At 39.2% G+C, this 16,689-nt stretch overlaps 1 protein-coding gene and 1 pseudogene across 1 annotated transcript; both read right to left on the minus strand.

Moving 5' to 3' along the window:
* Positions 1-2,771: 2,771 nt before the first annotated feature.
* Positions 2,772-6,633, minus strand: LOC127441536 (geranylgeranyl transferase type-2 subunit beta-like; annotated as a pseudogene).
* A 4,223-nt stretch (positions 6,634-10,856) lies between these two features.
* LOC127441465 (medium-chain specific acyl-CoA dehydrogenase, mitochondrial-like) lies at positions 10,857-14,270 on the minus strand. The gene is made up of 12 exons (XM_051698919.1): positions 14,147-14,270; positions 13,433-13,544; positions 13,238-13,335; positions 13,042-13,111; positions 12,851-12,951; positions 12,664-12,744; positions 12,426-12,556; positions 12,235-12,343; positions 11,985-12,125; positions 11,722-11,817; positions 11,307-11,555; positions 10,857-11,232 (listed from the first exon to the last, which is right to left on the minus strand). Exons 1-12 carry the CDS (start codon positions 14,159-14,161, stop codon positions 11,161-11,163), a joined length of 1,275 nt encoding a protein of 424 aa, XP_051554879.1. The 5' UTR covers positions 14,162-14,270; the 3' UTR covers positions 10,857-11,160.
* Positions 14,271-16,689: the final 2,419 nt, after the last annotated feature.

The following is a 16,689-nucleotide window of genomic DNA, read 5'->3' on the forward strand; positions in this document are numbered from 1 at the left end:
TATGTAAACAGTAGTTTTGGTTTTCATGTTGATGAATGAAAGTATGAACTCTGTATGAATGCAAACATTTGAAATAATGTCTGAACTGTATTTTTGCAGTATTTTAACATCGGAGGAACAAAATGACTAATGGCTCTAAAGAGCTTGTTTGAAGTTGGGTAAAAATAAAATGTACATTAAGTGAACTATTGCCTTTACATGTATTTTATTAATTTGTTATAATCAAGAAAATGTGAAATATAATGTATCAAATCAAATCAAATCACTTTTATTGTGCAATAGTGTGTGAAATTCTTGGGTGCAGTTCCGAGCAACATAGTAGTCGTGACAGTAATGAGATAATAAGATTAATAAAGTGCAGTGCTGATATATACTGATCGTGAGAGATCAAGAGTTCAAAAGTCTGATTACTTGGGGGAAGAAGCTGTCATGAAGTCGGCTGGTGTGGGTCCTGATGCTGCGATACCGCCTGCCTGATGGTAGCAGTGAGAACAGCCCATGGCTCGGGTGGCTGGAGTCTCTGATGATCCTCCGAGCTTTTTTCAAACAGCCTGGTATATATGTCCTGGAGGGAGGGAGGCTCACCTCTGATGATGTGTCTGGCAATTCGCACCACCCTTTGCAGGGCTTTGCGGTTGTGGGTGGTGCTATTGCTGTACCAGGCGGAGATGCAGCCAGTCAGGATGCTCTCTGCACTGCTGGTGTAGAACCGTGTGAGGATGTGGCGGTTCATTCTAAACTTCCTCAGCCGTCTCAGGAAGAAGAGGCGCTGTTGAGCCTTCTTCACAACGGCCTCAGTGTGGACAGACCATGTGAGTTCCTCAGTGATGTGGACACGCAGGAACTTGAAGCTGCTGACTCTCTCCACTGGTGCTCCATTGATGGTGATGGGACTGTGTTCTCTTTCTCTTCTCCTGAAGTCCACCACAAGCTCCTTTGTCTTACTGATGTTGAGGGAGAGGTTGGCATCCTGACACCAGTGTGTCAGAGTGTGCACCTCCTCTCTGTAGACTGTTTCATCATTGTCAGTGATCAGACCTACCACCGTCGTACCATCAGCAAACTTAATGAAGGCATTGGAGTTGTGATGTGTTGCCACACAGTCATGCGTGTACAGGGAATACAAGAGTGGGCTGAGAACACAGCCCTGTGGGGCTCCAGTGTTGAGGGTCAGTGATGAGGAGATGTTGCTGCCCATTCTAACCACCTGGTGTCTGCTTAACAGGAAGTCCAGGATCCAGCTGCACAGCGAGCTTTTTAAGCCCAGAGCCCGGAGTTTCACAACAAGCTTGGAGGGCACTATGGTGTTGAATGCTGAGCTGTAGTCTACAAACAGTATTATCACATAAGTGTTCCTTTTTTCGAGGTGGGAAAGAGCAGTGTGTAGTGTAGATGCAATGGATAGTAATGGATTGTAGATAAGCAAGTGATTTTGGATTGCTTTGGTACAGGCACAATGGTGGTCGTTTTGAAGCATGTGGGGACCACAGACAAGGAGAGGGAAAGGTTGAAAATGTCCATAAAAACACCAGCCAGTTGGTTCGCGCATGCTCTGATGACGTGGCTCGGAATGCCGCCTGGACCCACGGCTTTACAGATATTCACCCGTCGGAAGGATCGGGTTACATCCGCTACAGAGATGGAGAGTGAACTAACCTGTGTAGCTTCGGCCGCGAGAGCTCTCTCGCATAAAAAGCAACAGCATGCTAAACATTTAGGTGAATCAATATGTAACTGTGAAGATACGCACAGTTAAAACTTTCACCAGTAAAGTACAAAACAGATGAAATCTTGTCTGCTGTACTCTTTGCATTTTAATACGTTTCAGAGTGCCAAACTCTTACAAAATAGTTGTTGCAGATCAGTAGCAGCTAATAAACAGTTTTGGCCCAAAATAAAATGATTAAATCAAGAATGCTTTATTATATTGTTGTGGTATTGTGGTCTCCCTTAATCAAAAGTGGTGTCTTTCTAAAACCTTTCAGAGGCTGTGGATGGTTTTGTGTGTGTGCATGTAGGGGGTCTAACAACAAAATAATAAGTGCCAGGAGACTCGAGTGACAAGCCTGTGGCACATATCCCACAGTCTGAACAGATCCTAATGAGAGCCAGTGGGGTTTCACCATAGCCTAACAACCCTCTTGTTTATTTCTCCAACTCGGTCAGGGGTCTGAAGATTGCTGCTCTCCTGATGAAGTTCACAAACTCTCAAATTATTGCCTCTTCACCTTTTCAAATGTTCCCATATGCTTAAAAGTGTCACAGTTTTTTGTTTTATTTTATTTATTTTTTACTAACAGCAGGTAGTAAACCCATTTTGAGTTGAATATAAGTGAATACAACCTTTACATTTTGTGTGAACCTTAACCAGCTTGATTGACTGAGAACTGGTAAGCATTGCAATTTAATGAATTTATATAGCAAATCAACATTTAGAACTTTGGGCAAAGAAATGTAAGCACTAGTGAAGAACAGCCCATAAAAGCAGGCAATCATAGTTTTTTCAGAATCTTTGTCAGAAGCTCTTGGGGTGATGATGAGTACTTGATTCCTTGGGGGGAACACGTACAGACACCTGACAATAATTAATTTGCAAGAACCAGCTCTAATTAGTTACAAATATAAATATTCATATTTTCTATAACTTATTTACTGCAAAGTATGATGTGAAGAAACTATTTTAATTTCTTAGCATTAATGCCAAAACAAATTTAATACATTCAAATATGTGTAAAGACTTAAGAATATTAAAGAGATCTAAACTGCATTAGTGAAGCGTTTTAGATATTAACATCACATTTATTCTATTCCACGCATCTGACTGGTACTACAACCAGAGTGAGAAGTTTGTTTTTCACCATCAATACCGTAACTTGACCAACTTTCCCCCAAAAACTGAAAAAGAAAGCAGCTACAAACCAAACATGATTTTTCTTTTTTTTTTTTTTTTTGAAGATTGCAGAGTAGGTATTATTTAGAATGCATTCAGGATGTGAAAACTGACCCAACTATTGAGCTAGATTTTGTGATACACAAAAAAAGACTGCATTAGAACCAACCAACTGCAAAGAAAATTCTCCAAAATATATTAAGAGAATTTAAAAGTGCATGAAATCCATGTTTATACTGCTTGAAGTGTGATGTAACCTACAGTATGAAAATGCAATAAATGCCCCTTTTCAGCATTTAATGGACTGCTTCTTGCATACCCATTTTGAAAAGGATACCACAGATAAGGCATCTCTCCCCTTATTTATGACACTCTATTGGTTAATACTAAGAAAGTGCCCATCTGAATTAAGTTATATGAACATATGTTTAAATATATACAGTGAAAGCTGTAAAGTCTTGATGTTTCTCTCTCAACAGCATCATTAAAGAAAGAGTACATCCAGAAGGAATCTCTTAGGGCCTGCACACATACTGTACTTAAATAATGGGAACAATTCTCAAAAGAAGAGGACACAGTAAGTCTCTTTAGAGTGTTTTAGAGGTTTCTAAAGTCCTTGGTCCCTTTGAATCGTGCTTCTATCATTGGTTGAGGATGACAGCAATATGCAGTGCTTTCCATGGTTTGATGGATTCCTGACCCGTTTCAGAACAGGGCCGGTTGCACAGGGAAAGGAGGGGAGGAAAACGGCTATGCTGAATATTTAATCTAAGCCCAGCAAGTCTGGTTGGAGACCAATCCTCTGAAGCACATCCTCAGGCATGCATAACACAGGGTTCACTGGTTTAATTTGCTCATCTCCCAGCAAAGACAGCCCCGCCACACCAAACAGAGTGTGAAAAGGATCCACCTGAATGGAGGACGAGAAGAGGAGAAGAATACTGTAAATCCATTGGACAAAACCAAACTGGAGAAACTTTTCACATTAGTCATTAAGTCTAAACTTAAAGTCATGAATCTAACGACTTGAACATTTGGAATGTGCATCGATATTTTGTATGTATAGGCTAATTTAAGTACAGCTCAATGAGCTTACCATGTCACCAGGCCTATCAGCAAAGCCTCCAGTCTCTTCATCCTGGCAGGAAAGAATAAAAGTGCGCAATTTTGCTTTGTCGATCCAGTGACTTCAAAGAGGCAAGAACCCACCAGGAATAGCAGACATCAGGCAGCTGAAATTATAAAGTGAAAATCAGAAAACTGCTATGGCCACAGTTGTGTTTGCTGTCTCAGATATCCAAAGTAACTGATGAATATTTACAGGACATCTTACCTTCTCTGGTCTCCCATTCAAGCCTCCTGATGGCAACTGTCTTTCACAGAGCCACCAGCCCAGGAGATCTGCATTGACCTTATGGAGCTGCCCAGTGATGGACAGGAAGCCTGTACAGCAGTAAATCTAGAACAGAAATATAAAGAACAGAGGCAGTCTGAGAAAAATAGATCACTGAGACTTTAAGGGCACCACTTATTATTATTATTATGTATAAAATGTAATTAAATGGGTATTAATGTTAATTTGAACATTGAAATAGCTTACCTGACCAGCGTGAGACTCTGAACCAGGCCTGCAACCAAATCCACCATCAAAGTTCATACAGGAGAGCACAAACTCCACTGCTTTGTCTAAGTTGATAGCATCCAACTTCCCCTGCAGAGATATACATGCCTGTTATGACTTTACCACCTTGAAATAATACAGTAATACAGTTAAAAATGTAACATCACATTTGAATATAAAGAATTTGTGTTCACACCAGTAGTGCCAGTGTTGCAACCACACAAAAGGAAAAGCGTGTATCTATTTCCCGTTAAGGAAAAAACAAGCATTCATTTAGTCATATAAAATTCCAGTAATGACTGAAATAATCAGACACAATGATAAAGTTTCTGTTCAGAAAAGCATACCAACATACTACTCTAACTACTTACTACTGTACTGAGCAGCACATTCTATATCTGACAATGCAATACACTGAACCTTCAATTTTCAGTGTGATAAATGAAGCAGAAGTAAATACAGACTTAATTTTACTTGTCTTTTTTTTATCATTATTTGAACAGACTACCAAAAGTTGTCATTTTAACTGAGAGTTGCATAAAAAGTTGATAACTGGACACCACTCATACGCAACAAGATGAGGTCATCATGTGACAGCAATCTGTTTGAAATGTTTTTTGTAGAATACTGCCTGCAGTTTCACTGTTTAAAGGGATAGTTCACCCAAAAATGAAAATTCTCTCATCACTATCTCAGCTCTGTAGGTCCATACAATGTGTGAATGTGCAGAGCGCTAGATGGCGCCAGGAAGTGTAATCAAATTTGAAATCATGGTCGCCAAGGAGACTGCTGATTTACAGAGAAAAAGTTGTTATATTTTAGTCTGTTCTCACACAAAACCTTTCGGATCCATGGATTTAACCACTGGAGTCATATAGATTACTTTTATGCTGCATTTATGTGCTTTTTGGAGCTTCAAAGTTTTGATCACTATTCACTTGCATTGTATAGACCTACAGGGCTAAAACATTCTTTTAAAAATTGTCATTTCTGTTCTGCAGAAGAAAGAAAATCATACACATATGGGATGGCATGAGGGTGAGTAAATAATGAGAGAATTTAAATTTTGGGGTGAACTATTACTTAAAAGAATTAGCAAGCAGTACTGTACAGTGTATATGACACAGTATTTGATAAGTAGTTAGCTAGAATTCCATTCTAAACAGTCTGGGAGTATAAATGTACCCCATTTGTCCCCGGCGAATGAGCCGTCCTCCTGCTGCAGTCCTTTGACATAGTCCACCACTTTGTCCACATCAATGACATTTATGCTATCATACAAGGATAGGATCTAATGGGGTTATAAGAGTTTTTTTTTTTTTTTTTTTTTTTTTTTTGTAATGACCATTTCTTTGTAATTTGACATGAATTATTGTTAATTTCTTCTGAGTGAGTTCAAAAACCCTCTGACCTGTACAGCGCCGAGGGTGTAGAGGAGATGCGGGTCATGGCCGATGCTGGTGCTGATGCCTCCAAAGTCATGCTGGCAGGACTTGATGAACTCTATGATCTCCTCACGGTTCATTCGAGAGAGCTGACCCATTAGGTCCATTACTGTAAGGCCCCAGTAAATACCACTCATCCTCAAGTACTCCGACAGTGTGTACTCCTTAATGTGCAGGTACAAAATACATGTGATTTAGCATACATAATGTCGGCAACGCACCTCCTGAAAGTAAACCAAAACCCTTCAATTTACATAATCATCCTTCTTTGATCCATAGGCTGCAATATAGTCTGCATGTTTGTCCAGGAGGAGGGTGTTTGGAGCATCACAGCCTGAAATACCCAGAATATATTGGCTGAAGTGAGCTGGTTAAGCTTGGTTTTTAACCCATACTATATAAACTGTGCTGGACTAACGGTGCAGATGACATGCATGTTTATGTTGTTCTCGTTCTGTTTTAGTATGCGCTGATGTCTTATTCACAATAACAATGAAGCGCATGCTCTACCCTTAGGAAAAATGTCACTAACTTATCACTAACGATGAATAATTATCACTGTACATTATATCTTTTACATTACCATTCTGACGAACAATTGAGAGTGGACTACAGGCTGGCTTCTCAGTGGTAGCGTATAAATTACGTAGAACGGTCATGAAATTACTCATGATTTCTACGAGTGCCCGTAAAGGACAAGTTGAGGGATTTGTAAACACGGCACTCCTCAAACATGTGATAAAGCGGAAGAGAGAGAGAGAGAGAGAGAGAGAGAGAGAGAGAGAGAGAGAGAGAGAGAGAGTGTGTGTGTGTGTGTGTGTGTGTGTGTGTGTGTGTGTTAGTGGTTATAAATCAGCATAAAAGTCGTCATTTTTATTTGTATAGCGATTTTCACAACACACGTTTCAAAGCAGCTTTACAGAAAATCATGCATAAACAGAAAATGAAACTGTAATATCTATAAAGTCTTAGAGTCATCATTGATGTTTTATTAAATATGATTGTAAATTGTGTATACAAATAAATAATTAAATAATAATTGTATTTAGAACCCCAGTGAGCAAGCCGAAGGCGACTGTGGCAAGGAACACAAAACTCCATAAGATGTTAGTCAATGGAGAAAAGTAACCTCACTGTGGGGGCCAGTTCCCCTCTAGCTAACCAGCATGAATATAATGTCAATATTACTTATTTATGTGCAGTGTAAGTCATTGTTTAAAATTAGTAAACTAAGTAAGTGTTAAGGGCCAGTGTTTAAACAAAGATTTTGTATGAACTGTAAGATTAATGACTGATGCATTTTAAGTTCATCCTGGATTAACTGCAGAAGTTCACACTGATGCATTGTCCTTTGTTAGTTGGCAGATGGACGCTTTTGTTGGCAAGTAATTGATAGTCTATGGATTCCATTTTAAAAGTGTAGTCCATCATTAGAACAAGGTGATGCTGGCAGAGATCAGTGAGGTGCATCGTTCAACCGGCAGGTCATTTTGGTGAGATTCGGTGGGATCCATCCTAAGTCCAAGGTTCTGGCAGAGGCATAAGAAGTATCCCATGGCTTATGGTTGGATTTGGCATCAATTCATCCCCTCTAAAGTCCATCGTAATAGACTGAAGTGATGTCTGGCTGGCACCAGCTGCATAGAGTCATCATCACTCAGCGACACGTAGCAGTGGAGTCCGACACCAAGCAGAAACAGAGCTGGATCTGGCCTGCTCTGGTAACCTTGGGGAATGAATCCTGAGGTTGAAACATGGAAACAAATAGAATAATATTAGCGTAGATGTCATTCAATTTATTGCAGAGTTATAGATCATGATAAATGTTTCTGGTTCTGGCAGACCTAACTAAAGCAGCCTAATTGTGAGTTGATGGATAAATTAGGTGTATGCCTGGCTAAATAGATGAGTCTTTAGTCTAGACTTAAACTGAGTGAGTGTGTCTGTGTCCCGAACAGTGTTAGGGAGACTATTCCATCGTTTCGGAGCCATATAGGAAAAGGATCTACCTCCTTTTGTGGATTATGATACTTTAGGAACTATTAACAGGCCAGAATTTTGTGATCATAATGAACGTGATCATAATGAACGTTGACAGAAGGTCACTTCAGTACTGCAGAGCTTGACCATTCAACACTTTGTACGCAGTTAACAGAATTTTAAAATTAATACGAAATTTAACAAGTAGCCAATGTAACGACAATAAAATGGGGCTAATATGATCATATTTCTTGGTTCTAATCAGCACTCTGGCTGCTGCATTTTGAACTAATTGAAATTTAATTTATTGAACTTGCAGGACATCCTCCCAGTAATGCATTACAATAATCTAGTCTTGAGGTCATGAACACATGAATTAGTTTTTCTGCATCAGCATCAGAGAGATGTGTCGTAATTTAGCAATATTTCTCAGGTGGAAGAATGCTGTTCTACAAACATTGGAAATTAGATTTTCAAAGGACAGATTGGTGTCAAATATAACACCTAATTTCTTTGCTGTAGAAGACGATGTAACAGTACATCCATCAAGAGACAAATTATATTTTAGCAGCTTATTTTTAGAGGTTTTTGGTCCAATAATTAGTACCTCTGTTTTGTCGGAATTGAGTAAAAGGAAATTTCTGGCCATCCAATCTTTGATTTCATTGATACATTCTGCTAATTTGGAGAATTGTGAAATTTCGTTTCGAAGAAATATAAAGTTGGTATTGTCGGCATAACAGTGGAAACTTATTCCACGATTCATGACAATATCTCTATGGTGGTAGGGGTGTGGTTGAGCACCGGCTTGTGAATGGAGAGCGAGATCAGGAGATGAGAACGGTAAGGATCATCACCTGGCAATGGCTGTCTCTAACTGTTTGTCATTGCAGTGAGAGTTTGGAGATGGAATTATGAGTGAGCCAGACGCCAGTAAAGGAGAGAGCGCTACCATGCACCCAGAGAGAGACTCGTGTGCATGTTAAGACTAAAGTGCTGAAAAAGCATGTTTTTGTGTTAAAAGAATAGAAACCTTTTGTGTTGGAACTTGCCGACTCCCGTTTCCTCATTGCACCCCATCACGAACTTTGTTACAATCTCCCAGGGGAAGTATATATAAGGATAAAAGCAGAGGTCCTAAAACTGATTCCTGTGGCACTCCATATGAACTTTTGTTTGATTTGACAATTCCTCGTTTACACAGACAAAGTGGTAGTGGTCTGCTAAATAGGACCTAAACCATGCTAATGCAGGTCCACAAATGCCAACATAATTCTCCAGCCTATTCAAGAGAAAGTCATGATCTAAAAGCACTAGAAGACAAATGCAGCCACGATCAGATGATAAGAGCAAGTAATTTGTAACTGATAAGTGCAGTCTCTGTACTGAGATGGGGCCTAAATCCTGACTGAAATTGTTCATATATACTATTCCTCTGTAAAAATGAACATAATTGGGAGGACACTACCTTTTCTAGTATTTTTGACATAATTAGCCAATTCTCCAGGATCAAGCTGTGGCTTCTTAATAAGCGATTTGATAACTGTCATTTTAAAGTTTCTTGGGACATGTCATAAGGATAGCGAGGATTTAATAATATTAAGAAGAGGCTCTGGGGGCCTGGGTAGCTCAGCGATTAAAGATGCTGAGTACCACCCCTGGAGCCGTGAGTTCAAATCCAGGGCATGCTGAGTGACTCCAACCAGGTCTCCTAAGCAACCAAATTGGCTCGGTTGCTAGGGAGGGTAGAGTCACATGGGGTAACCTCCTCATGGTAGCTATAATGTGGTTCTTGCTCTCGGTGGGGCGCGTGGTGAGTTGTGCGTGGATGCCGCGGAGAAAACGTGAAGCCACCACATGCGCTATGTCTCCGCAGTAACGCACTCAACAAGCCATGTGATAAGATGCGTGGATTGACGGTCGCAGAGGCAACTGAGATTCATCCTCCGCCACCCGAATTGAGTCCCTATGCCACCACGAGGACATAAGAGTGCATTGGGAATTGGGCATTCCAAATTAGAGAAAAAAAAGAAAAAAAGAAGAGGCTCTGAAATTACTGGAAACACCTCTTTTAAGAGCTTAGTTTGTATTGGATCTAACATACATTTTGTGGCTTTTGATGTTACGTTAAGTTTTGTTAAGTCTTCTTGACTTATGGCAGCGAAGGATTGAAGTTGTTTGTGAGGAAATTTATGAGATACTTGTTTTCTGAGGTACCATGACAGATGATTTCATAATTTTATTTCTGATAATTTCAATTTTATCAGTAAAGAAATTCATGAAGTCATTACTATTCTGCTGTGACAGAATATTTGGTTCAGTCGAGGCTTTATTCCTAAATAAATTTAGCCAAAGTACTGAATAAACACCTAGGATTGTTGTGGTTATTTTGAGTTTGCTCAAATATGCTGACCTGGCAGCTTTTAGTGCTTGTCTGTAGCAACAGACACTATCCTTCCATGCACTGTGAAAAGTATTCGATAAGACTCCATAGGTTAAATTGATGTCTTCAGAAGTGATATGATAGTTGTGGGTGAGAAACAGATCAATATTTAAGTCCTTTTTTACTATAAATTCTCCTCCCTGCTCAGTCAATCTCCAGTTTAACTTTCACATTCTTCGTGCACATTTTTGGAGTGTCAAAATTTGGCAGCCATTCACTTGCAATGTATGAAATATGCTGAAATATTATTCTAAAAATATTCATGTGTTCTGCAGAAGAAAGAAAGTCATACACATCTGGGATGGCATGAGGGAGAGTAAATGATGAGAGAATTTTCGTTTTTGGGTGAACTATCCCTTTGCCTTTCATATTTGAATAGTTGTGGCTAGTAATCTAAAATTATCCACAGCCACTAAGTAGCAACATAGAGGGAATGTTTTAACTCAATCCACCTTACTACTGAGCAAGAAAGTGGCATTCTTTCAAAGCAGGTTATTTATTTGTATTTTGAAGATGTACATCAGTTACAGAAAAAACATTGTGGAAGAGATGTGTATCATTACTTTGTTCAGCTTAACACGATCAACAATAATTGTTCAATGCTATAAATACAAAGATGGCAAGGCATGCTAATATGACATAAGGCAACTGGAGCTCTGTGTAGTCAACTGACAATCTGAGAGTAATAATCCTGAGATTCAATGATCAAATACATTATCAAAAACAAAAGTCTCTAAACAAAATGATTAGTTCCTGGCACAGATGTTCTGGGTTTACATGTTCACTGTTTGAATCTTCCAAAGTGCTCTCTTGAGATAATGAGCCTTTGGATTTGCGCAGTTCCTTCATAAATCTGTGGAAAACAAAGTAAGACATTAGTCAAATTTTGGGATCTTTACCATTTAAAATAAGAAAGGATATTCTGACCTGGTAAATCTTGGCATCTCTCATCAGCTTCTCCACCGGATATTCACTGTTAAAACCATTTCCACCAAAGATCTGGACGGCATCACTGGCACATTGGTTTGCAATGTCTCCAGCAAAGGCCTTGGCAATAGAAGCATAGTAGGTGTTCCTGCGACCCTCATCCACTTCCCAGGCTGCTCTCTGATATGCCATCCTGGCAAGCTCTACTTTCATGGCCATTTCTGCAAGCAGAAAAGACACTGCCTGGTGCTGGAAACGGACAGCAAAAAAAATAAAAATCAATTTTTTTTTAAAGCTGTATTTTTACTGTTGACAAGTGTTAGCATTATTCTCAGTCAGAGTCACTCTGCCATTACCTCCCAATAAACCTTGTGGTATCGGTTTATATGTGAAACTTGCATTGAAATACACAAACCTCTGCAATCAGTCTGCCAAAAGTCTTTCTCTCCAAAGCATACTTGGTGGCCTCATCTAGTGCTCTCTGTGCAAGTCCTGTGGCACCTGCAGCCACCTGAAAGGCAGAAATACAATAATAGGAACTACTTAATTTGATAGATGAAAAACTGTTCCCTCTATCTTTAATTTTTTTGGGTCTTATTTAATGTCCATGAAAAATCAAGAGATATTTGACATGAAACTCTGATATTCTAATCATACTCATTGGAAAAGCATACTTACTGGTGGTCTGGTCTTGTCAAATGCACCCATGGCAATCTTAAAGCCAGCTCCCTCTCCAATCAAAACATTCTCCTTTGGAACTCTTACATCCTCAAATGTGATGCCCCTGGTGTCTGAGCATCTCTGGCCCATGTTCAGTTCCTTTTGCCAAAATGAGGACATACAGAAACAAGTGCAGATCAAAGTAAACAAGTGCATAAATAGTGAGAATGAGGTTGAGGTTCAGACTGAGGTTGTTCTTGGCTCTTACCTTTCTGCCTGGTTGGACTCCTGGGGTGTCAGCTTCAACAATAAAGCCTGTAAAAGCCTTGTTAGTAGGGCATTTGGGGTCAGATTCTGTACGGGCCAGCAGGAAGTACCTACAGATGCAAACAAGAAGGTATGTAATTGGCTCAAAACACACACACACACACAATTAATTATATTCTGTGGTGCACCTACCAGTTTGCTTTTCCCCCATTGGTGATCCACATTTTCTGACCATTGATCACATACTCGTCTCCTTTCTTAACAGCCTGGGTCTTTATCCCAGCCACATCAGAGCCTGCCCCTGGCTCGGTCACACAGTATGCCTATCAACAAACAGATACATCAACAGGTGAGTATGTACTTCTTACTGCCTTGGTCAAGCTTTCTTGCACATCATAAACAAAGATGGCTATAAACATTTCATACTTACACACATTAGTGGTTCCTCTGTCATTCTGCCCAAATACTTCTTCTTCTGAGCATCATTACCAGCAATAATAACTGGCATTTGCTGCATGGAGAAGTCACATTAAAACACATTAAGTTATATACAGAAAACGTAAAGGAGTCTGATAGCATAATAAGTATTTTTTTTTTTTTTTTTTTAGAAAACTTACTCCAAGAGAGTTTGCCTCAATGGCTGTCTGTACTCCAGTGCAGCCATATGCCAGCTCCTCTGTGATAAGGCATGCATCAAATATGCCCAGACCCATTCCACCTGTAACATATGGCAATATCCAACTCAGTTATAATTATATAATCAGTCTGTAATACACTTAATAAAACCAAAACAAAATTAAGTACCTACCACAGTCCTCCGGAATATGTCCATTCATTAAACCCAGCTCCCATGCTCTCTTAATGATTGGGAATGGATACTACAAAGAAGATGAGTCAGAAATTACCATTTTAAATAATAAAAAAAAATGCAATAAGCTTAAAAAAAAAAAAAAAAAAAAAAAAAAAAAAGAATAACAGGTGGATATATAATTTAAATAACTTACTTCACCACTTCTGTCATATGCTGGAGCAGCTGGGACAATCTCCTCCCGTGCAAACTTTCTGGCCAACTCTTGGAACTCTTTCTGCTGGTCAGTTAATTCTGGTAAAATATTAAGAATGGCATATTTGTGTTAGCATTTTCACAGTGTGCATAAGTGTCTGATTATGGTAAGAGGTTGATTCTACATAGTACATACCAAAGCTGAACCCTCCATGAGGTGCCTTCGTGGTGGCAGTAGCTGCCCTGGCACTAGCTTGAGCACCAGTGCTCTGAAACCTGAATCCAGCCCGAACACCTGCCCTCAAAACCTGCCAAAAAATGATTAAATACAGAATATATATTGCTCGATCATATTTGTCTAAAATTGTCTCTACGTTACAATTTTAACTTATCACCCCATTGCAAACAATGCATATTTGCAGTAAACAAACAAGGGCGTGATCGAAATTAATGGCTCAAACGGTGTTAGAATTAGTAAAACACAAAGCAACTGATTGTTTTCAATCAATTGTATTTAATGCTAATAAATTGCTGTTTATTTGTAAAGTATGGTAGAAGGTAAACAGCTAAAGTTAAGACACTTTTGTTTATAGCCAGGGTGACAAATGAGTAAATTTACAGCGAGCTCTACACAACGGGCCGGAGAAGAGCAGAGGCTTCACTTGATAATCAATAAACTTATCATGACATTCAGGAAAACGTCATGATCCCAGATGAAGCAACGACCTTTCACTGACTGCTAAGTTCGGCTTCTTGCTTGGCAATGCAGCTAATTTGACGGCGTAGCGCTTGGCTAGGTATCCCGCGAGTACAATAGATTTTATTTTTGACATTCACACCATTTCATGCATATACAAACGCATTACTATTTGCGTTTAAATCAACAATAATAATAAAAAATCGTATTTACCTTTTTAAAAAGCATCGTTATTTCAGTGACAGTGATCCTTGAATGCCCTGTTAAGACGTTCACCCACTGAGAAACTGAAGTACAAACCAATCATCGACCTCTCTTTTATCACGTGATAAAGTACGGTCGCTCTAGTGACCTTTGGCCTACTTTTTGTTACCTAACTCAAGATTATTAAAAAAATAGATCTCGTTATCAAGGTTTATTAAAAAGCCCAGCACCTAATGTTCACAATAAACGTATTAACATTTTAATAAGGATAATTATAATATTTATTAGAATAATAATAGTAATAAATATTTAATTTTTATAATTATTTTATTAATATAAATAAGATTCATTTAAAACCTTTCTTTCATTTAAGCATTAGACTATAAACATATTAAAGGTGCACACAGTAACATTTTATGCATGTTGTCTTGGACTTACATTGACACCTAGAGGCATGGATGCAGCAAAAGTTTTCAGTTACTATTCACAATCATAGTCAGCCATGATTAATTGAATCCATTAGTGAAAGTATCCAATAATATTGCGGTTTCTGAGATTAAGGCTGAGTTTGGAATTGCATACTACCATACTATTCTTACTATTTCTACCATAGACAGATATGGTAGAAGTACAAGTATGGGTAGCAGAGATGTTCACGAGTCTTTCATCTGAAGTCCAAGTCAAGTCTGAAGTCTCTGATGGACAAGTCTGAGTCAAGTCTGGAGTCTTTTATCACGAGTCCGTGATTATCACTGCACAGCCAAGAGTAAATACTGGAATTTCTGAGAGACTTCCACTATAATTCTACCAATAATCCACTGGTACCATCTTTTATAGGTAATTGTGTTTCTGACAAATAAAATGGATTGTTTGTGAGTCTGAAACCTTGTCAAGAAGCATTAAAAAATAAATAAAATAAAAAATAGGACTATGCATCAGGAATATTAAGTCAAAGTGATTCAGGGATTAAACATGCTTCACATTAAGTGACCTTACAACAGCACTAATGACTTCTAATATTGGGAAAGCCAACTTTATGATTAGCCAACTTTCTTTTTCTATCTTTACATCACTCTTTTTATTCTTTCTTTCACTTTATCACTTTAACACCCTAGCAACGGCATACAACCTAGCAACCATTTAGTGCACCCTAGCAACCAAAACCCATTGACTGCCATTAAAAATGGCTAAGATGGACATCTCCTGATCAGAATGTCATAGAGTCTTCTGGCAACCAGATGGACTTACCCTAGCAACCGTATAGCAAAACACATATCTCTGCGCCACAACATCATAGAGACTTCAACTTTGGCTTATTTGACTCAGACCAGCAAGGAGCCTTTAAATATCATGCTGGACAATACTTAGCCACACCCTAGCAACCATTTAGTGCACCCTAGCAACCAAAACCCATTGACTTCCATTAAAATTAGCTTAGATGGATATTTCCGGATCAGAATATCATAGAGACTTCATTGTCGGCTCCTAGGACAGCAAGCAGCCTTGTTAGTATCACCCTGGAAACTGCCTAGCAACCAAATGAGCTCACCCTAGCAACCAAGTAACAAATCACATATCTCTGCACCAGAACATCGTAAAGACTTCCGGTTTCATTCATTTGACTCAGGGTAGCAAGGAGCCTTTTGAGTATCACCTTGGTAACTACCTAGCAACCAGATGGGGTTACCCTAGCAACCAAGTAACAAATCACATATTTCTGCACCAGAACATCATAGAGACTTTGGGTTTCTTTCTTTCATTTGACTCATACTAGCAAGGAGCCTTTTGAGTATCACTTTTGTAACTACCTAGCAACCAGATGGGGTTACCCTAGCAACCAAGTAACAAATCACATATCTCTGCACTAGAACATCGTAGAGACTTCATGTTTTGTTCATTTGACTCAGGGTAGCAAGGAGCCTTTTGAGTATCACCTTGGTAACTGCCTAGCAACCAGATGGGGTTACCCTAGTAACCAAGTAACAAATCACAGATCTCTGCATCAGAACATCGTAGAGAAATCCGGTTTTGTTCATTTGACTCAGGTTAGCAAGGAGTCTTTTGAGTATCACCTTGGTAACTGCCTAGCAACCAGGTGGGGTTACCCTAGCAACCAATTAACAAATCACATATTTCTGCACCAGAACATCATAGAGACTTTGGGTTTCTTTCTTTCATTTGACTCAGACTAGCAAGGAGCCTTTTGAGTATCACTTTTGTAACTACCTAGCAACCACATGGGGTTACCCTAGCAACCAAGTAACAAATCACATATCTCTGCACCAGAACATCGTAGAGACTTCCTGTTTTGTTCATTTGACTCAGGGTAGCAAGGAGCCTTTTGAGTATCACCTTGGTAACTCCCTAGCAACCAGATGGGTTTACCCTAGTAACCAAGTAACAAATCACAGATCTCTGCATCAGAACATCATAGAGACATCCGGTTTTGTTCATTTGACTCAGGTTAGTAAGGAGTCTTTTGAGTATCACCTTGGTAACTGCCTAGCAACCAGGTGGGGTTACCCTAGCAACCAATTAACAAATCACATATC

The sequence above is a fragment of the Myxocyprinus asiaticus genome, chromosome 5 (assembly GCF_019703515.2).
Source record: "Myxocyprinus asiaticus isolate MX2 ecotype Aquarium Trade chromosome 5, UBuf_Myxa_2, whole genome shotgun sequence".
Classification (NCBI taxonomy): Eukaryota; Metazoa; Chordata; class Actinopteri; order Cypriniformes; family Catostomidae; genus Myxocyprinus; species Myxocyprinus asiaticus.